Raw genomic sequence first — 23,023 nt, forward strand, 5'->3', positions numbered from 1 at the left:
ACATGGTAAGTACAAAGTCAACATGTCTACACGAGACTCAGAAAAACAGCAACTACAACAAAAAGAACATCCAGATACACAAGTACTAAACACTTAATAAATGGGCAAATGAAATAGATAATTCTCAGTGGCACAGGTCTTTAATCCAAGAACCTGGGAGGCAGAAATAAAAGCTGTGTGAGTTTGAGACCAGCCTGGCCTACACAGTTCCAGAACAGCCAGAGTTATGTAGAGAGACCCTGTCTTAAACACACACATATACACATATATAAACACACACACAACCCAGACAGTCCTCAAAAGAAGAACTACACATGATCAGTAAATATATAAAGAATATTGGAGATCCTTAGGCCATTGGGGAAGTGCTGTGAGATTCCGTCTCACCCCAGTTAGAGTACAGTTAAGAAAACAGGTAAATGCTGGGGATCTTATACACTACTTACAGGAATACGAATTAGGCCAGCCATAGAAATCAGTATGAAGACTCTTCAAAGTTCTTCAAGTAGTCCTGTGACCCAGCTATACCACCACTGCATATATGTCCAAAGATACTTATGTGCCTGTTTATGGCAGTGTTATTCAAACTGGACAACTTACAGAATTAGCCTAGATCTCAAACAGGTGACTGGATGAAAAGGAATTCAAATACAAAGAACAAAGTTGTCTTTTTTTTTTTTTCAGAGAAATGGGTGTAACTGCATGTCATCAGCGTATAATAAGTTAGACTCAGACAAACACTACCTTCTCTCACTATAGATCCTAAATTACATGTATATGTTTGAAATTATATATATATACATATATATGTATATATATAAAGTAGCAGCAAGACTATATAAACAACAGAATAGTGGAGGAGGGAGAAATGGGATGGAAGTATGCATATAATTAAATTACACTATATGCTTACATTAAAATGTCTTTGTGAAACCTATCAACATGCACAATAAATATACATCAACATTTTAATTAAAGTAATGTTAGCCAGGTGGTGGTGGCACACACCTTAATCCCAGCACTTGGGAGGCAGAGGCAGGTGGATATTTGTGAGTTTGAGGCCAGCCTGGTCTACAGAGTGAGTTCTAGGAGAGCCAAGGCTACACACACACACACACACACACACACACACACACACACACACACAAAAACCCTGTCTTGAAAAAAAAAACAAAAATAAATAAAAAGGTAATTTTGATTATTTATTTATTTACTTTGTGATTGTCTTAGTCACTGTTTATTTCTGTGAAGAGACACTATGACCAAAGCAACTCATAAAACAAAGCATTTAATTGGAGCTTGCTTACAGTTTCAGAGGTTTAGTCCATTATCACCATGTTAGGAAGCATGGTAGCATGCAGGCATACATGACGCTGGAGAATAGCTGTGGGACCATACTCACAGGCAGCAGGAAAAGTGAGCCACTGATCTCAGTGCCCACACCCAGTGACACCACAGGGCACACCAACCCCAACAAGGGCACAGGTATACTTAATCCTTCTCAAGTAGTGCCACTCCCTGATGATGAAGAATTCAAATATTAGTCTATCAGGGCCGTTCTTGTTCAACCACAGTGGACGTGCACAAGCAAGCACCCACAAACACCCAAACAGTACACATGTGGAAGTCAGATATCTCTCGAGTCGATTCTCACCTTTATCATCTGGGGTTGAACTACAGTAGTGAGGCCTGATGGCAGGTGCCTTTCTTCACTGAGCCACCTCCATGGCCCACTGTCATCACTCCAGAGGTGGTGGGACCTGCGAGAATGGAGCTGATGAATGAGGCAGACGGAAGTCCTATGCAATAGCTGACTTTATTTAGAACATCAGTTCATACTTTGAGAGTTAGGAGAGGTCATCTGAGTACAGATCACATGAGTTCAGGCCATAAACATTCTGATTAACAACAGCAAGCAGCAATGGGTACTCTGAAGCAAACCCTCTCCTATCTGCTCTACCCATGGGGACACAGAAACACAGTCCCAGAACAATCCTATGATTTGAAGAAACTTAAGTCACAAGAGTCTTGTTCCGTTTTCTTGCAGTGTTCTCACAAGCATTCAGAATTCCCTTCACATGGCTCCAATGGTCCAATGGACCATTGCTCCAACAGCCTGCCTTTAAAACTTCTTCATGAAGTGGTTTGGAGAAATAGCTTGGAGTTTAAGAGCACTTGCTGATTTTGAAGAGGATCTGGGTTTAGTTCCCAGCACCCACATTGTGGCCTATGACCATCTGTAACTCCAGCAACAGGTTCTAATACCATCTTCTGGCCTCTGTGGGCAACAGGTATGCAGCGGCACACAGAAATATAAACATGCACCAATGCACATAATATAAATTCATTTTTTTTGAATGTTTCTGTTGTTTTGAGACAGGGCCTCACTGTGTAGTCCTGAAACATTGCTATGCAGACCAGGTGGGCCTCAACTCAGAGATCCACCTTTCTCTATCTCTTAAGTGCTAGGGGCAAACATCCTTTTAAAAAAATTCATAAATGAATAAAATTACATATCAGCCTTAAATTTTATTTTATATGCATCATATATTATACATACATAATTCTTGAGCTGATATGACCTGATGTGCAAAGTTAAATGCAAATATCTAATGGTGGGCTAGATTCTCCCACAGAAAGCTCTGCTTTATCTGCAGATAAGAACTTACAGTCTAGTTTCATTCACTCACGGGTTGGTGTCATCCTCTGTCATTCAGGGTCTAAGAGAGTGGGGCATGAGGACCCGCTGGGTGATAACTATCGGATCAGTCACTGAGAGAGAAAGAGAGTGAGGTTTGATAGTCAGTCTTGCTGGGGCTTCTGTTTGATCTTTCACCATATCCCATCTCCGTACAGAAGGCCTGCAAAGTTCTGTTCCAAACACTGTCATTCCTGTGGCAAATAGGTAGGGAAATACAAGAGATGCCCTGAATTCTTGGGATGGTGAGTGTGTGGCTGGTGTCCTGTGCTAGGAGAGGTGGGGGAGGAGGGTTGTAAAGGGCAATAGAACTGGTAGTGGCATCCAGGGCTCACCATCCTCTACTCCACACTATATAGGCCCAAGTCCTGTGTTTGGGCTCTGGGTCCTCCATCCTCTCCAGTTATGGGCAGCACCTGCTGCTAGAGGGAGGTGCTCTTGGGTGTCTAGTGATTTGATATCCAGGCTATTTGTATCTAAAACAGTTGATTTGTTGTTATTAGAAAAATAAAAGCATAGAAGTGAGTTGTGGAAGGAATTGACTCTTTTGCTATCACAGGTGACTGATTTTGTTTTAGCTAGAGGGAATTTGTACATTCTTTAAATGGGGCAGTCCACACAACGGCCTTTCTTGGTTGCTTAGGTCTACAGTTAACTTTTTATGGCTCACAGTCTTGTGTACCTGTCCCTATCTCACTGCCTCACTTCTTCCTGAAAGATGTCACCCCCAAATCTTTATGGGAAGCTGGAGAGCAAGAACACTCATCTTTGGTGACCTCCATCTGGCTAGGGCAGCAGTCCTTACGTATTGGACATCAAAAAGCAGTGGCCCCAGGTGAGATAGCAACACTTCTGAGTCTTGTTTCAGGATTAGTGTTAAGACTTAAGCTGAAGGTTAGAGTTTAATATATTTTAGTGAAGCCAATTTTGTTTAAAGGTTTAATAGATAACATCCAAACAGCAGGGCCAGAAGCAGCATCAGCAAGGTCTCTGCTAAGGGAACCAACCAAGACAGGTAAGGGCAACCTCTAGACCAGGCACCCATGATTCAGTACCCAGGGCCAGAGGCCCTGTTTGCCTAATTTTGTGCAGCGTTTTATACTAACTAACTAGTCCAATTAGCATAAAATTTTCTCCAAGGAAGAGACTATAACCTCTCATTTTTCAGCAGTTAAGTGGTCTGATTTTCAGTTTTGGAGGGCTACTGCCCCTAGGGAATCTTTTTGGGTTGGGAGGGTAATAGTACCCTATACAGTGTCTTACAAGCTGTGATGATTAGTATTGCCAACTTGTCAGAATCTAAAATTACAGGGGAAGACAAACCTCTGGCCATGCTTGTGACAGATTATCTTGATTGCCTTAATTGATTCAGAAAAGCACATCTTAATTGTGGGCTGGACCATTCCTTAGACTAGGGACCCTGGACTGTGTACAATGGGAAAAGGAAGCTGAGCAATGTGCATTAATTCATTGCTGTGCATGTGATGTGACCAGCTTCTTTAAGCTCCTGTGGCCATGGTGTCCCTGCCATGATGGACTGTAACCAGAAAGTGAAGCTGAGCAAAATCTTTCTTCCTACATCACCGAGGATGTTTTCTAATTTGCAAGGCAAAGTTGACTTTGGTGGTGAGTATGAGAGTAAAGCTACCAAATGCCTTTTCCCGGGTAGATAAAGCTTTCGCTAGTACAGCCCCAAATATAGGCTTGCAAGGGGCCCTGTGAGATGCCCGGGTCACACTTTTAGCTTTATCTTCCTAATGTATGAAATTTATTTTGGTGTCAACTGATACCCATTTAGTTAGATTTCATAGGTGAGTAGAGTAAGCAGCCTGTGGTTTCAGAGTTGGAACAGCCCTTGGACAGAAATCTGTGTGATTTCCCTGGTGAAAATGGATTATCCGTGGGTTTCATTTTTTAGGTGTCAAGACCACTGACGCAAAGATGCTCTTAACCTCAAGGGGAAGATGAGAAAGTTTATTTTAGAGTGATATGTGCAGGACCAAGTCCTGTGAACAAATATTTAGTCTACCCCAAGCTCCACATCCCTGTGTAGTAACAGTTTTATGTATCTTTTTCTATATGAACAGATACTTTAAAATACACGATAGAAACACTCCGTATGCAGGTCCTCAAAAGTAGAGAACTCTCTGCCTTGGCCCTCAGATGCTGTCAGATGACATTCTTTGCCTTTGTGTTAGCAGAGTTTCCAGGCAAGCTTCCGGGTGTCTACTGACCTTTGCTGGATTAACTCTCTGTGGCAGGCCATACAAAAGCTTAGCTGTCAGCTCAGCAATTAACAGGCTGTGCTGATACATCCCTTCCAGGGATAAACCGGGCCTCCTCTGCCCTGATCCCAGGAGCTGGAGCCAAGGGGAGTACTTATAAGCCCATGCAAACCCATGAGTTCATCCCATGATCTAAGTAGACTCGTGCTTGCCTAGATCTGTGCCTTCCCAGTGTGAGATGACTTAGGATCCACCCATAGAAGACTGCAGAGATGAGGTGCCATATGCATTTTCCAAATCTTCCACTGGAGTTATATTTTAGGATAATTTCTCAGTGACATGGTATGTCGGCCAAGGCAGAATTCATGCCCAGGTATGCCTCTGCCTTCCCTACCCATTTGAGGGGGAGTGTTTTCACGGATTCTTAGTATTCTTAGTAGACAGAAGTCTGTCAACTCATTTTTGCCATGGAGAGAGGCTTGAAACATATGGAACTGTTCATTCAGATTGTTCATGAATGGAGTAAAGATGCATGGCATTATACCTGCTGGGCACACACTGTACCATAGTTCTATGCCACAGTCCCAGTGTCTGCTTTTTCACTGGGTTGTTCCTTTTCAGGTTTAATTTAATTTGTATTAAGTTAAATTTTACATTTATATAGACTGTTTCTCTCTCTCTCTCTCTCTCTCTCTCACACACACACACACACACACACACACACAGAGAGAGAGAGAGAGAGAGAGAGAGAGAGAGAGAGAGAGAGAGAGAGATAGAGAGAGAGATATGTGGGGTGTGTGTGGAACATGTACCTAAATGTTCAAGCATGCATACACATGTGGAAGCCAGAGATAGACATTAGGTGTCTTTCTCTACCATTCTCCTTTTTGTTTTCCTCAGAGACCATGCTCACTCAACTAAAAGCCCACTATTTCACTTAGGATTGAGCTCTCAGGATCCACCAGTCTCTACCAGCTCCCCTCCCCCAGTGCTGGGACTGCAGATATACAGCCATGCCCAAGGGATTTTTTTTCTAGTTTATGATCTTTTTTTTTCCAATGCTAGATGGTGTTTATTGTGCTATTTCATCATAAAGAACATGAACATATTTCAAAAATATACCAAGCTTCACAATTTTACAGATTACAAAATTTGGAGCCGGGCAGATGGCTCAGTGTGTGAAAGGTCATCAAGCCTGAAACCTGAGTGCCATATAGTGGAAGGAGAGAACGACATTTGCATCTGGTTGTCCTCTTCCCTGCAAGTACACACAGTATGCCCAGCTTTTTATGTCGGCTCTAGTGAGCCAAGCTCAAGTCTGCACAGTTGCGTAGAAGATGTTTTTTGCCCACTGTTCCATCTCCCCAACCCTGTTACTCTTTTTTTAAAAAGTCTTTATTTTATTCATGTGAGTGCCTTAGGGTTTCTATTGCTGCGACAAAACACCATGACCAAAGGAATTTGGGGAAGAAAGGGTTTATTTGGCTTAAACCTCCACATCATAGTCCGTCATTGAGGGAAGTCAGAACAAGAGCTCCAGCAGGACTGGAATTTCAAGGCAGGAGCTGATGCAGAGGCCATGAAGGAATCCACTTACTGGCTTTCTCCTCATGGCTTGCTCAGCCTGCTTTCTTTCAGACCCAGAAACACCAGCCCAGGGATGGCACCACCTACCCACAATGGACTGGGTCTCCCCCATCAATTGCTGATTAAGAAAATGTCTTGTAAGCCTGCCTACAACCCAATCTTTTCTTGCTTGATTTTGGAGGGGAATTTGAGATAGGGTTTCTCTGTGTAGTGCTGGCTGACCTAGAACTGTCCTTGCTCTGTAGACCAGGCTAGCCTCTAACTCAGATTTCAGACATAAAAAAATGAGTGTTTTACCTACATGTATTTATGTGCCCCATGTGCATGCCTGGTGCCCACAGAAGTCTGAAGAGGGTGTCAGGTCCCCCAGAACTGGAATTATTGATGGTTATGAGCTGCCATGCAGATGCTATGAATTGAACCTGGGTCCTCTGGCAGACCACCCAGTGCTCTCAACAGCCGTGCCATCCCTCCAGCACCTCCATTATTTTAATTCTATTAAAAAGGTAACAAAAACTTCTCATCCATATGTATTCATCTATGGATTTTGTTTGTATTGTGATTCCTAGGAAACTCTGAAATTTTTTTAATCCATGAATTAACCAGAGATAGAGTATTTGTCTTCTATTTTCTTTGTCACATAAAACAATATAAATCAAGCTGTACCGTCTATGAAAGACTAGCAAGACAATAGTATGCGGTGTGTGTGTGTGTGTGTGTGTATGTGTATAAGAGAGACATAGAGAGAGATACAAATACATGCATGAACTCTGATTTTGTGTTCTCAAGGCTAAAGACTTGGGTTGACGAGAAGTGTGTCATTGCAGCCATTGGTGTCATTTGAGGACGTGGCTGTGGACTTCACCTGGCAGGAGTGGCAGGAGCTGGATGCTGCTCAGAGGACCCTCTACAGGGATGTGATGCTGGAGAACTACAAGAGCCTGGTGTGGCTGGGTGAGTCTGATTCTGTTGACAAGTTTGGTAATATCTGTTCATACTAATGGATATTATACATTTTCAACTTACATGTAGTACTTGGACTATACAGCCATTAAAAATTATTCCTCCATTTCACTGCACCCCGGGATGCACTAACCACCCCCCTCCCCTACACCTTTCCCATATGCTATAACCACTCATTACTTCTTTGAGTTCAACTTAAGTGTTCAACTACAAGAACTTGCAGCAATGGTTTTTGTTTCTTTCCTTATTTCTTTCTTAGTTTTTAGTTTTGTCTTTTTTTTTTTACCCAATATATTTCACTTATGTATTGTGCCTTTTCTGGAGAGACAAAGAAGGAACTCTGCCCACCCTAAATAATAAGGAGCTGACAGAAGTGTCTATCAATTCTCCTTTGCTGGAGCTCCAAAGCTAGCTTATTAAGAGCATGCGCAATTAGGCAGGAGGGAGCCATTACTGGAATTTCACATGAGGTATAAATGACCATCTTAAGAGGGAATGTTAATTTCCCATTACTATTATAGACCAGTGGTTCTCAACCTTTCTAACGCTGTGACTCTTTAATACAATACAGTTCCTCACATTGTGTTGACCCCCAACCACAAAATTATTTTTATTTCTACTTCATAATTGTAATTTTCCTACTGTTATGAATCATAATGTAAATATCTGCTATGCAGGAGGGTCTGAGGCAACCTCTATGAAAGGGTCTTTGACCCACAAAGTCACAAGCACAGATTGAGAACCTCTGTCGTAGACCTAGATGTTTGCTGTACTCAATTCTGTTGTCTTGACTGTGCCAGTGTCTCCTGTAGGCTGCAGTTGCTCTACTTCAAGATAGTGGTGACTCATCATCACAGAGGAACTAGCTCTACTGAAGCTGGAACACCCTCCCTGCCTTGTCACTAGGACAGAATTTTCATTTATTTTGATAAAAAATGTTCCATTTTTATATATACTAGTTTTTAGTCTTTCTCTGTTGATGGACACCTACATTGATCACACATTTTTTTTCTTTGTGGACAGCACTGTAGTGAGCCCAAGACCAAAGGTTTTAAACCAGGTGTGACCCACCATTCATTACACTCCTGTAAGCCTAGCACTTGGGAGGTGGAAGCAGAAGGATCAGAAGTTCAAAATTATTTTTATCTATATAGTGTGTTCAAGGCCAAATTAGGCTACATAAGACTATTTAAGAATGAAAAACCGGTCAGAGAAATGGATCAGTGGTTAAGAGCACTTGCTGTTCTTGCAGAGGACCTGAGTTTGGTTCCCAGCATGTACATCTGTTGGCTCACATCCAGCTGTAGCTCCAACTTTGGAGAATCCAACACCCCTTTCTGTCCTCCGTAGGTACTTATACTCACATGTACACATCCTCACACAGACACACACAAGTCCATACAATTTTTTTTATATTTTATTTATTTATTATATATACAATATTCTGTGTGTATGTCTGCAGGCCAGAAGAGGGAACCAGATCTCATTTTTAGATGGCTGTGAGCCACCATGTGGTTGCTGGGAATTGAACTCAGGACCTTTGGAAGAGCAGGCAATGCTCTTAACCACTGAGCCATCTCTCCAGCCCCATACAATTTTTAAAATAAAAATAAATCATTTTTAAAAAGTAAAATATGAGCCGGGCGGTGGTGGCGCACGCCTTTAATCCCAGCACTTGGGAGGCAGAGGCAGGCGGATCTCTGTGAGTTTGAGACCAGCCTGGTCTACAAGTGCTAGTTCCGGGACAGGCTCCAAAACCACAGAGAAACCCTGTCTCGAAAAACCAAAAAAAAAAAAAAAAAGTAAAATATGAAATCAATAACAAAATGCATGTTTTTAGTACTTCAGTAACATATCCATTGGACATCTGTGCAAACAGTCCATGTAGCAGTCTGGTTCTAAACTCTGAGGACCTTTGTACTGGTTTTATGGTGACTGTACCAATTTATCTGCCCATCATCAGTCTGTGGGACCTGCCACCACTTGTGATTCTTTTCCTTAGATAGCATTCTAGCTTTAGTGTGCAGATACCCTTGTGGTTGTCCTAGGCATTCTCCGATGGTGTTGAACATTCCTCAGGCTGTTTGTGTGTCCTGATAGAGAAGCATCGGTTCACATCGTTGTCCTGTAGGCATCTGAAGTACTCATATATTCTAAAAGTTAGTGTGTTGATAGGTTGTTGGCCTATATTTTCTTTTCTGTGTGAGTCTTTTAATTTTTTTTAAAAAGAAAACAAACTATCTCTTTTCATTTTAAATACCAACCCAAGTTCCCACTCCCTCTCCTCCCATTCCCTCCATTTACACCCCCCACTTCCCATCCACTCCTCAGAGAGGGTAAGGCACATTGCACTGGGGAAGGTCCAAGGCCCTCCCTACTATATCTAGGCTGAGCAAGGTATCCATCCAAAGAGAATAGATTCCCAAAAAGCCAGTACAAGCAGTACTTTCTTATTCTGTATGTTGACTTGACTTTGGTAGCTTGCCTTTTTTAAAAAAATGAATTTTTATATCATATTGTCTTTATATTATTATTATATTATGTATTTTATTATATTATTCTGTTTTAAATAACTAATGATTTTTGCTTGTATCAGCTTTTTTGGCATTATGTCAAAAAGGACATTTTGCCCACACTATTGTACTGAGAGTTTCACATGGATAGCATGAGTTCATAGCTTCAGGCCTTACATTCCCTTCTTTGATCGTTTTCAGTTGATTTCTATATATGTGGTGAGATAGGGGAATGGAATGCCTTTTCTCAGTGTGACTTATTGATGAGTATTCCTGAGTGGAAGGACATGAAAGCTGTTTTGAAAATCAGTTGGCTGAACATATTAAATTTGTCATCCAGAAAACAAAAATGCTTGACATGAGCATCTTGAAAGAAACAGAATTCTTTTGGCTTACATGTTTCAGATATTTCAGTCAGTGATTATTTGGCCATGTCACTTTTATCCTGCGGTGACATCATGGCAGAGCACATGCTTTAGAACAAAGCTGCTCACCTCATTGCAGCCAGGAAGCGAAGGGAGGAGAAACTGCTGTCCTGATATCACTTTCAGATTCATCCTTGTGCCCACATTTCCTTCTATTGGGTTTCATGTCCCAACAGCACTATAGGCTACTCATGACGGCCCATGATCTTTGACGTATGTTTTAGATCCAAAGTATAACACTGCATGTATCCAGAGCTATATCTAGGTTCTCTGCTTTGCACTGGTGTGTGTCTCTCTTTATGCTGAGTTGATACTGTCTGTAGTATTGTGTCTTTGAAGTTTATTTTGAAGACATGCAGTATAATGACTCTAGGTTTATTCTTTTTACTTAAAGTTACTTTCACAGTTTTAGATCTTACGTTTAAGACAGTGTTTTCTAGTTTTGTGGAGAATATAATTGGTAATGAAAAGGAAACTTCATTAAATCTGTAAATCACCCTGGTTAGTTGGAAATGTTACCAAATTTCTTTTAAACCATGACTATGATATATCTTTCATGTGTGTGTGTGTGTCTTCTTAAACATTTTCTCTATTTTGGCATTTCAATGTGTATCCTGGTTAATAAATTATAAAATTATTTTAATTTTTAAAAATAATTTATAATGGATGGAGATATGACTCTGTGGTTAAGAGCACCTATTGTTCTTCCAAGGTCAATTCTCAGCACCCACATCAGGTGGTTCACAACTGCCTGTAACTCCCCATGAGAGCAGGCATCCAACTCCTTCCTCTGGCCTACACCATCTCCCATACACACAGCATACACAGACATAAAAAACAATAAACACTAAAAATATTTTTATAGCTATTATGAATTGAATTGCATTCTAATTTATTTCTCAGAAATTCCTTTACCAATAAGCATGCAATTTCAGATTTAGGTGTTTTTACTTAGTGTTTTGTTCCCGAAGGGAAATGATTCAACAATTCCAGCAGTTGTTATTTTTACTTATGTTTGTTTGCTTATTTGTCTTCTATATAAAAATCATTTAGCCTACAAAAAGGACATTTTTGACATTGTCCTTTGTTTTAACTCCTTTTATTTCTTTCCCTTACTCTCCTGTTATGCCTATAATTGCTTTACTTACATTGAAAAAGGTTAAAAGAGTACAACCTTGTCTTGTTTGAGAGCTTAGAGGAAATAATTTCTGTTTTTTTCATTCATTAACCTGTAGACTGTGGGTCTGTTCTATATAAACCCTATCGTATAGAGGTATCAATCTTCTGCCTCTATTTGACTCTAATTATTGAGTTTCATGAAGATAGTAGGTTGAATTTTTTTACATCTTTTTTATGCAGGGATGATGGTATTCATGTGACTTTATATTCTTCATTCTGTTGGTAGGGTGGTTTACATTTGTGACTTTCCATAACATGAAAGTTGTGTCCCTGGAACAAGTTACAGAGAATCACAATTTAGGGGTTGGAAAAATGGCTAAATGGTTAAAAAGCACTTGTTGCTCTTGCAGAGGACCTAGGTTCAATTTCCAGTACATACATAGTGGCTCACAACCATCCATGCCTTTAGTTCCAAGGGGTCCAGTATCCTCTTCTGAAGTCCAAGGGTACAAGATATGCACACAATACACAGACATACATGCAGGCAAAACATTCATAAAATAAGATAAATTTAAAAATAGAATCATTGTTTAGTATTTTTTATATTCCATTCCACTTGATTTGCTGTCTTGCCAAGAACTTAGGTCTTTTGGTCTGTAGTTTGTTTGCTGTGTCCACACCAACTTTTGAAATCACTGTAGTGCAGATCTGTAAGGTTACAGCTACAGTGGTCGAGACTTGTCTTCATTACTTTTCTGTTGCTGGGAGGAATCTTTATGGTCAAGGCAACTTATAAACCAAATCTATAATTTGCTTATTTATAGTTTCCAGGGGTGAGTCTGTGACCATAAAGGCAGGGAGCATAGCAGCACATAGGCAGGTTTGATAGAGCAGTGGCTGAGACATTGCTTCTCAGCCACAAGTTGAAAAAAAAAAGAAAGAAAGAAAAAGAGAGACTGAGACTTGTGTGGGCTTTAGAAACCTCAAAGTCCACCCCTAGTGACACACCTCCTCTAACATGGCCACACCTCCTAATCCCTCCCAAACAGTTCCACCAACTGGGAACCAAGTATTCAAATATGTGAGCCTATGGGGCGATTCTCATTCAAACTGACATATTCCTCTAATGGCTTTTGTTTTAAAAGTAACTACAGGCTTTTCTCAAGTATATTTTAGAATTTTCTTTGTCATGGAGTTTTGTCAGTTTGACTCTAATATGACTCAAAATTATTATTAGTCCATTCTGGTAGGGGTTCTTTAGCATCCTCCTATATCTGAACATAAACATCCTCTCGACATTAAATCCTTAAATTCAATCTGTGTGTTGATGTCCCCCCTCCTTTTTTTTTTTTTTTTTTTGGAACACAGTGATGAAATGCTTGCTTTCTCCAGAGTACTGCATGTCCATCAACAACTTTGCTGTTTTTTTTATATATATTTCTTTCAGTTTAGTAAGCCTGCCTGGGTTATTCCTAAGTTCCCTGAAATTTGTTCTCCTAACTAATGAGCTCTGTGATTTCACCTATCAGCTTTTATGATTTCATGAATTGAGGCCTTTACTTCCAAAACTTTTGGCTGGTTCTTTTTTGTGATCAATCTCTACTTTTTCCATTTCTCTTAAAGATCATGAGTCATTGTACCAGGTGGTTTTGTATGTCAACTTGACACAACCTAAAGTCATCAGAGGAAGGAGCCTCAGCTGAGAAAATGCCTCCTTGATATCCACCTGTAAGGCATTTTCTGATTTAGTGATCAGTGGGGGAGGGCCTAGCCCGTGGTGGGTGGTGCCATTTCTGAGCTTCTGGTCCTGGGTTCTATAAGGAAGTCTGAACCAGCCATGGAAAGCAAGCCAGTAAGCAACTCTCCTCCATGGCCTCTGCATCAGTTCCTGCTGCCAGGTTCCTGTCCTGTTTGAGTTCCTGTCCTGACTTCCTTCAGTGATGAACAGCAACGCTGAAGTGTGAGCCAAATAAGCCCTTTCCTCCCCAACTTGCTTATTGGTCATGATGTTTCATTGCTGGAATAGAAACCCTAAAACAGGTATTCCATTCCAGTGTCTGGTTGTTGTTTTCTTCACTTTCTGTTTCTTCCAAGTTTTCCTACATCATTATGTTGGGTTATGTATCATACAATGTAATTCCCCATAAGGTGATATTCCAGTGAGTGAAGACTGCAGTGCAAACCCACTCTAACACAAGTTCCAATCGTTTTGGCAAAAATCCTCAAATGAGATTGTTGTCTTTTGTTCATAAACCTGACTTGGTGTTAAGCTTTTATTATTTCTCATTTACAGGGCACTGTTTAGCCAAACCCGAGTTGATCTCCAGGTTGGAACGAGGATTGGTGCCGTGGAGTGGTGCCAAAGTCGGAGAGCAGTGCCTACCAGGTGAGTCGATGCTGGGGCACAAGAGTCAGCAAGTTGGTCATATTGAGATGTTTCATCAGCTTTTATCAAAGCCAGACCAAAGCGGAGTGGGCTCTTGAATCAGACACTTATTTTATATAATTTCCAAATCAGGGACTACATGTTAAACCATTTCCCTGTATTGATTGAGTTTGGTTTGGTTGTTGTCGAAGTATCCTTGTATCTGCTCAAACTCACTACTGCTGTGTGAGATTTCTCACACAATTTTTTTGGTTAAATACTTTTTGTGTTTGTTTATTTTTTCTGCAGTGCCAAAGATCAAACTCAGAGCTTTATGCATTCTAGGAAAACACTCTAGCAACTGAGCTCTAGCCCTTCCTCCACCCCTCACTTATCCTTTCCTCCTTTCCAGAGACTAGTTTCTACTAGACATTTGTTGACATGTTGGTTTTTATTTCAGTTCTTGCTCTTTGATTAGCTTAAGGATTGTTGTCTTTGTAATTATTTGGATAGCAACTTATCGTGAGAAGGAAAAGTAAAACAAAGATAAAGAGTCACAAAAAGATTTTTTTAAAAAAAGAAGAGGAAAAAGCATGAGCTTCTCTTTTAGGAAAGGCATCAAGTGAACTAATCTCCAGTGAATTACTTACTTACAAACTAAACACTGGATCGTGACTGGGCTGGTTAGTGTTTTTGTCATCAACATAGGCCTGGGTCATCTGAGAAGAGAGAACTTCAAATGAGAAAATGCTTCCATCAGTTTGGCCGGTAGGCAAGCCTGTGGGTCATTTTCTTGAATGATTTGATTGATGTAAGGAGAGCTCCACCTACTGTGTGGGTGCCACTCCTGTGCAGCTGGTCCTGGGTGCTATGATAAAGCAGGTTGAGCAAGCCATGGGGAGCAAACCAGTAATCAGTGTTCCTCCGTGGTCTCTGCTTCACTTCCTGCCTCCCGGTCCCTGCCTTGATTTCCTGCCCTGACTTCCTTCAGTGGTGGAATATGAGCAAGATGTTTAAAACAAATAAACCCTTTCCTCCCCAAGTTGCTTTTGTTCATCATGTTTTATCACAGCAACCAAAACCAGCCATCTTAGTTTGTGTAGATATACAAATGTAAAAAACAGTGGCCTACAGGAAGATTTAATGTTGCAGTTACTGTTGTAGTTGCCAGTGGAAATTTTAAGAAAACAAGAACTAATCAGAGGCTCAGGAGTAAAGTGGCAGTTAGGTTTTGCTGACTTAGTAATAGGAAGACCAGCATGTAACAAAGGAGAGAACATATTCTGAGGACAGAGTGTGAACCATGTGATTAAGAAGATATTGTGAGCATAGCTGAAAGACAGGAAACAGAAAGGCAATGCAGAGAATAGGAGCCACTGAAGTCCAACCTCATCTCTTCAGAGAGAGGGGAACCAAAAGCCACACCCAGCCTGGGGAGCGCAAGGAGCCCCAAATCCAGCAGACCCACATTCCTCCACTCTGGAGTTCTGTAAACATCCCATCCAGTGCTTGCAGTGGTTTTGTCTAACTTTCCGCACTGCAGATTATTATGCAGAAGTCTTTGCATTTCTGTGCATTCCTGGGGGTGCCATAAAAAGCTGCTGTTCTTGGGGCCTGAAAGTTGGAAATGATTATAAAATAAAGGAAGCGCTGGGCACACTTGCCAAGTTTCTATGCAGGAAATGACCACTTTTGTGTTGATGAGCAGGGTTAGGTGCAGAATCACTGCGAAGCATAAACCAGAGTAAAAGCAAGGGTAGAGGGTGTCTGCTGGTCTGGCCCTCTATGGTGAGGTATGAGCCTGTACTGGCTGGTTTTATGTCAACTTGTCACGTGCTAGAGTCATCAGAGAAGAAGGAGCCTCAGTTGAGGAAAGGCCTCTATGAGATCCATCTGTAAGGCATTTTCTCAATTAGAGGTCAGTGAGGGAGGCCCAAAGCACTGTGGGTAGTGGCATCCCTGGGCTGTTGGTCCTGGGTTTTGAAAGAAGGCAGGCAGGCTGAGCAAGCTATGAGGAGCAAACTAGTAAGCAGCCCCTTTCCATAGCCTCTAAATCAGCTCCTGCCTCCAGGATCCTGCCCTGCTTGAGTTCTTCCTTCAGTGATGAACAATGCTGTGGAAATTTCAGCCAAATAAACCCTTTCTTCTCTAACTGGCTTTTTGGTCATGGTGTTTCATTGCAGCTATAGAAACCCTAAGACAGAGCTCCGTTCCCTTCTGGGTTTCTGCAGAGAATAGCAGCAAGACTAAGCATTGTCAGCGGCCTGCTTGCACAGTCTAAAACGTCAAATCAGACTCAAGTAGGCATCATCTTCCCTCCATGCACAAACTAGTCTCTGGAGCAAGCAGGATCTTGCTTGGCACACACCCAAGTTGGTTGAGGCTTTTCTGCAAGCAGGAAATGAAATTTTTAAATGAAATGCCACCCTGTCTTGATATAACCTTGATGGGCCCAGCCCTCTGCCAGCACCTACTACCAACTGAGAGTGTGATAAAGACTCTAGGCACAACCTCAGTCTCCACCATTGCTGCGAGAAGCAGTGTTAGAACAGATTAAATACTTCACCAAGCCGGGCGGTGGTGGTGGTGGTGGTGGTGGTGCACACCTTTAATTCCAGCACTCAGGAGACAAAGGCAGGTGGATCTCTGTGAGTTCAAGGCCAGCCTGACCTATAAGAGCTAGTTTCAGGACAGGCACCAAAGCTATACAGAAAAACCTTGTTTTTAAAAACAAAACAAAAAAAAAGAAAAAAGGAAATGTTCACTAGTTCCTTCTCTGACTTGTTTTCTTTTTGTTGAGTTTTACTGTTCAGTTTCATTTTTAAGTTTTATTTCATTTTTACTACTCCTTGTACCTGTCTCTCCTTTTATGTGTTTTTTATTACTTTGTATGAAATTCTTTTGTCTTACATGATCTCTTCTTCCATACACTTTTTTGGGTGATGGGAGGACAACATTTTATTTTATTTTTAAGACAGGATCTCTCTCTTATGTACCTGTGGCTTTCCTGGACTCGCTATATAGATCAGGCTGGCCTTGAACTCACAAAGATGCCTCTGCCTCCTGGGTGCTGGTATTAAAGGTGTGCACCACCATGCCTGGCCTTTTTCTGTCTTTAATTTAACCCCAGTTCTCTCTTTTATTTCTTTCTTTCCCTCCTTCCTTTAGCTCATTTTTTTATTAATTGTTTGACTTCTGTTTTTAACCTCACAGTCTATTTACCACTGTTTATTGCCTGTCGCTACCACAGGCACTGGCAGGGCTGGCAATTGTCCTTATTTATCATGTCTGTATCCAGTTTGTTTGGGTGGTGCTGTTCAGTTTGTGTGTGATCCCCCTAATGTGCTCTTGAATTGGATTTGCAAGAATCTTACAGTGCATGTTTGCATCTGCGATCATCAGGAGAACTGCCCTATGATTTTCTTGCATCCTTCCCAGATTTGGGTATCAGGACAGTGTCAGTGTCTCTAGTTGGGTGTGGTGTTCCTCTCCTTCTTGGAACAGCGTGAGGACAGCGTTGTCAGCTTGTCTTTAAAGGTTTTGGAGAACGCAGCAGGGAATCCGTCTGATTCCAAACTTTTCTTGATTGGACTTTCACTACTGTTTTGGTCTTAAAAAAAAAAAGACATACTAACATTTATGGGCTTTTGACCAGGTTTATTGTACCAGGCATAAAATACTTCTGTAATGTAAGTCTCATATACAGGCGAAAAAGGTGTTGGCAATGCCCTTTCCTATCACTGCCGGTGCTGTACCTGGGGCACATCTCCCCAGTCAGGTCAGTATTGTAACATGCAGGGTGTGGCAATGAGCAAAACCTCTGATGCCTTTCCTCCCCAAGCAGAATAGCACATTCTGGCACTGTATAGCTGTAGCAGGAAGCCGTTTACTCTGTTTTTAGTGTTTTAACTATGGTATGTTGTGGAGAGTTTCTTTTCTGTCCCTGTTTACTTGCTGTTCTGTAGGTGTCCTGTACCTGGAGAGGTGTATCTTTTTCTTGCTTTGGGGACATTTCTTTTATGATTTTATATTTATACTTTTGGTGTGATATTCTTTCTTATGCCCAATAATTCAGAAGTTAGGCATTGTTGTGTTGCAAAGCACTCCCATGTTCTGCTCATTTTTAAAAAAAATTATCATTGATTTTTTTATTGGGTAATCCAATTCCTTTCCCTCAAACTGTTTTCCACATGGTCCATTCTATTGATGAGGCTTTCCACCAACATTTTTTATTTTACTTAGTGAGTTTTTTTTTTAATTTCTAGCATTTGATGAAGTTTGGATTTTCCTCAGAAATTCTGTCTCTCTGTTGAATTCTATTTTCATGTCTTAGATTGACTTCCTTATTTCATTCAGCTCTACTTTTATTTTCTTGCAATATACTCATACCTCTTTGAGTTGTTTGAACATAGTTACTATCATTCCTTTGAATTATTGTCTTGGAATTTTTCCAGGTCATTCCACTGGGTGGTGACTATGGGGTTAGTAATTGGGAGAGTGCAATTTGTCATGATTTTCAAGTTATGTTCATTTCTGTGCAGGGACTTGCATCTGAAAGAATGCATTTGTTGAGTCTTTTTTATGCTCAAATCCCTTTATTTTTCAGTTGGAGGTATGTGAACTGTTCAAGAGAGGACTAATTTGTAAGAGGGTTAGGACCTTATTTGCCCTGTGGCTTAGTATTGAGGGCTGCAGGGTCTGTTCTTAGTAGTCTTCTAAGAGTCTTCTATCTATGCTAACCGTCATCCGGTGATCAGCATACCTCTTTCTGGTCCTCTCTACCACAGCCTTCTGGCATCTCTCCATACCTAAATGCTAAACTCTTATCAGCTGGTGGATTGGGGGGTACTAGATCCTAGGAAAGCCAGTTATAGAGTCAGAAGGCCTATGGGGTGAGAAGAATGGTTCTACCTAGTAACAATAAGAAATGAGCTCTTAGAGGAGCCTGGAATCTTGTAGAAATAGAGGGCCTACTGAGGGCTTGGGGTGCAGTATCTCAGAGAGGAAGGTTAGTATAGAAGCCATCAAAGGGGAGTGGGATCTAAAAGAACAAGACATAAAGTCAGTTGCCTGGCAGCACAAGAAGTGAGATCTTATCACAGGTTTCCTATGGGGTGAAAAGACAAAGCCTACCTGGAGAAACAAAGAAGCAAGATTTCAGAGGCGCCTACTGACCTATGGGGTATGAAAGTGTGAAGTTTAACTCTCAGTTTTTTGTTTTAACATATGGCAAATTTCACTCTTCTAGTTTAGAATACAGTCACATAACCATTACTACCATAATCAAGATATATTAAAAAGTTTATGTATCCCCAGATACAATTTTAGTAAACGTGACATTATGTAATTTCTCAGATCAGTAGTCAAATTTATGTAAATAGCTGTGAATGTCAAATGCAACTTTTTAATATTGTTCTTAAGAGTATGTATCACTTATTAAATGATCACTTTATTATCATTTTTAGATGTCCATAAATGGAGTGCCCTGACTGAAACAAGACAGCAAGATCAAGAGAAGTACTTGGGTCAACTTGAAATCACCAAGAGAAATACACCAAATGAAGATATGGTTGAAGTAGAAAAAATATTCAATGCGGACTCAAACTGCATTTCAAATGTGAACATGAAAAATGAAGTCTATTATAGAATGTTCCATCAGGAACTTGTTAATCCATGGCAAGATGTGCCTTTGCCTAGTGAGCCTGATAAGAGGCAGGGAACAGAAGGAACTCATGACTTGAAAGGAACATGGGACGTTCTCGCGTATCCTGACCATTCCGTTCACCACAGCAAGGAGAAGTGTTCAGAGTGTCATTTTCAGTATTTTGGGCCAGATGACACCTTCCACACAAAAACAATATTAACACCTAAGAAGTTTGATGTTCAGGCCACCTGTAGGACGTTCGGTGACTGTGAGAAATCCTTGGATGAGGTAGCACACCCTGCCCAATTTATGACTCAGTTAAGAAAGAAAGCTTTGGGATGGAATACAGATCATAAAATACACCCAAGTGAGACTGAACTCAGTAACCATGACAACATGCACATGGAAGAGAAAGGTTATAAATGCGATTATGAGAAACCCATGCTTAACGAATCAGACCTTAAGAAATATCAGGAAGCATATGCAGAGAAAGAGCCCCAGGGACACAAGGATAACACCAAATTCTCCTGTCTGGATACTGAACTACAAACAGTTGATCAGAAAACACACATAGAGAAACAAATTTATGAAGGTAAAGTGTCTGAGAAAACCTTTTACCATGAGTCACATCACATCAACCATCAGAGATCACACACTTGTGAGGAACCCTGTGAGTGTGAAGAATATAGGAAAACGATCTGTGATAAGTCAGCCCTCACCCAACATCAGAGACTTTATACAGATGATAAATCCTGTGAGTGCAGAGAATGCAGTCAGGCCTTCTACCCCAATTCTCTGCTGTCTCAGTATCAGGGAGCTCATACAGATGTACAGCAAAATGAATGCAAGGAATTAATGAAAATTTACTTCTATATTTCAAGCCTCACTCAACACCACACTCCCACTCTTAAGAAACCTTACGGATGCAACGACTGTATGAAAACTTTCTCCCATAAGTCTCAACTTACTCGCCATCAGAGAACTCATACAGGAGAGAAGCCCCATGAATGTAAAGAATGCAGGAAAGCTTTCTGCCACAAGTCACACCTTATCCGGCATCAGGGAATCCATGCACCTGAAAAACCCTACGAATGTAAAGAATGTAAGAAAGCTTTCTACCTGAAGGCTCAACTCACTCAACATCAGAGAACTCATACAGGGGAGAAGCCTTATGAGTGTAAAGAATGCCAGAAAGCTTTCTTCCGTAACTCACACCTCACTCAACATCAGAAAATCCATACAGGCGAGAAGCCACACAAATGTAAAGACTGTGGGAATGCTTTTGCCCGTAAGTCACACCTCACTCAACATCAGAAAACCCACACAGGTGAGAGGCCCTACGAGTGTAAAGAATGTGGGAAAACCTTTTCTCGTAAGTCACAAGTGATGCAACACGAGACAACTCATACCGGTGAGAAACCCTATGAGTGTAAAGAATGCAGGAAAACGTTCTATCTTAAAGCCTATCTTACTCGACATCAGGTCATTCATAAACCTGAGAAGCCATTTGGATGTAAGAAATGTGGGAAAACCTTCTCACGTAAGTCATACCTCACACGCCATCAGAAGACACACAGAGCTGAGAAACCCAATGTAGGTGAGAAATAGAGGGATGCAAATTATGAAGAACTTTCTTAAAGTAGTCAGAATTAAGAGAGGACTTACATAGGTGGGAAGCACCATGCATGTAGGAAAATGTGTTGCTATTACACCTTAGCCAACATCGGAAAACCCATGCCAGTAATAGACCCAATAAATGTAAAAGTATGAGAAGGGATTATACAGTAGTTATGCCTCACTCTCTGTCAGAGAGTGCATACAGGTGAGAAGCCATAGGGAATGGTAGGGGTGCTGTGCATAAGTTACACCTCACTATAAGTCAGTGAATTCAGATAAGTGAGAAACCCTGTGCGTATGAATATAAGGTTGTAGTAAAGCTCTAACACAAAAAAGAGATGACATTCAAGCATAAATCCCATCAATGTAAACAATGCAGAAAAGCTTACCATCATAAAAAAATCTCACTGTCTGAAAACTTATAGCTGGGATGATGAATTTAATGAATTTAAATGATTCAAACATGAGAAATTTTTTACAAGTCAGATCTCAGTGTCTGCCAGAAATCTCAACACAGGTGAAGAAAATGTACTAATCTAGGGAAGCTTACAGAGCCCTGGCAAATAAGGAGTCCTGTAAGTGTAAATAATCCAGAGATGTTTGAAGGAGCACTTTTAATATCAGCTTCTCTGAGTGTTGATGCTTACATTTCACTTGTACTGAGACAAGGCTAGCCTGGACAACAGAGTAATGCACCATGTCCTTTTTAAAAACTAGGTCTCTATGTAAACCAGGCTGGCTTCAAACTCATGGAGATTCACCTGCCTCTGCCTCCCAAGTGTTGGGATTAAAGGTGTGTCTCACCATGCCTGGCTTATAATAAAAATATTTTTTATAAAAATGCCCATTCAAATTATATTGGACCCTCTCCTTATAGGAAATGGGAAACACACCAGTTTAGAACCACCTGAAAGTATTCTCAGAAACATTCTAGTGGGATTTGAAGTTCAGCTAGCATCAGAATACCATGAAGACAGGATGAACATAGGGACTGTGTTGCTGTACCTCACTCACCTCTGCATCAGTGGCTCATGCTAGAAGCCTCCATACATCATGGTTGTGAAGTTCCACAAAGTCACATATCTACAGGCAGTGTGCAAGGTCCATCTGAATGGCAAGGGTTGAACAAGGCTGGCGTGTGGCCCACTGCCAGAGTGTCATCTATTACCCATTCTTTCAAATTCATGCAAGTACCCTGCATTGTCAAATATGCTCAAACTAATTGCAGTCAATTGATAATTTTTTCCTTGGTCACATTCAGTAAAATAAATCTTAGTTTTTATTTTTAATTTGTTTATCTGTGTGTGTGTGTGTGTGTGTGTGTGTGTGTGTGCAGTGTGTGTATTTCTTGTGTGTGAATGTGGACGTGTATGTGCCACAGCATATGTCTGGAAGTCAGAGGACAACCTTGGATGTTAGACTTTGCCTTCCACTTTGATATGGGATGTGCAGACTAGCTGGCCTGCAAGCTTCTGGAGACCCTCCTGTCTCCACCTCCAATCTCACCATGGGAGTATTGAGATTATGGATGTGGGCTACTGAATCAACCTTTACATAGGTTCTGGAATTCAAATTCAGGTCCTCATGGCAAGCACTTTACTTAAAGAATCATTTCCTCTAACCAAGTTTTTTATTTGTATGTTTTGTTTTGTTTCATATTTTAGCTCAGGGTTTGTATATAGCCAAGGCTGGTATGGGGAGTCGGGAATGAACAAGTGGTCTCCGACAACACAAGGCTGTCTTCAAACTCCTACTATAACCCTGGATAATCTGAAAGTCCTTATCCTCCTGCCTAACCTCATATGTGTTTGGATTACAAACATTTAACACTTTGCTTGGAAAAAAAATTGACTTAGTGCATAAATAG

The 23,023-nt window shown here is 40.9% G+C and overlaps 1 protein-coding gene across 1 annotated transcript; it reads left to right on the top strand.

Moving 5' to 3' along the window:
- The first annotated feature begins 1,367 nt into the window (after positions 1-1,367).
- Positions 1,368-22,438, top strand: LOC126493018 (zinc finger protein OBI1-like). The gene is made up of 6 exons (XM_050129761.1): positions 1,368-1,485; positions 3,417-3,533; positions 4,193-4,328; positions 7,307-7,464; positions 13,824-13,916; positions 19,361-22,438. The coding sequence occupies exons 1-6, from the start codon at positions 1,368-1,370 to the stop codon at positions 21,145-21,147; spliced, it is 2,409 nt and encodes an 802-aa protein (XP_049985718.1). The 3' UTR covers positions 21,148-22,438.
- The last annotated feature ends 585 nt before the right edge of the window (positions 22,439-23,023 follow it).

Source organism: Alexandromys fortis, unplaced genomic scaffold (genome assembly GCF_014885135.2).
Source record: "Alexandromys fortis isolate MF-2015 unplaced genomic scaffold, M_Fortis_MF-2015_v1.1 scaffold_306, whole genome shotgun sequence".
NCBI lineage: Eukaryota > Metazoa > Chordata > Mammalia > Rodentia > Cricetidae > Alexandromys > Alexandromys fortis.

Bases quoted from the DNA above. Each gene is read 5' to 3' on its own strand.
- LOC126493018 (XM_050129761.1), top strand. From the start codon at position 1,368: ATGACGCTGGAGAATAGCTGTGGGACCATACTCACAGGCAGCAGGAAA. The intron at 4,329-7,306 runs GTATGAGAGTAA...TCAAGGCTAAAG, and splicing joins AAAGTTGACTTTGGTGGTGA to ACTTGGGTTGACGAGAAGTG. The intron at 7,465-13,823 runs GTGAGTCTGATT...TCTCATTTACAG, and splicing joins CAAGAGCCTGGTGTGGCTGG to GGCACTGTTTAGCCAAACCC.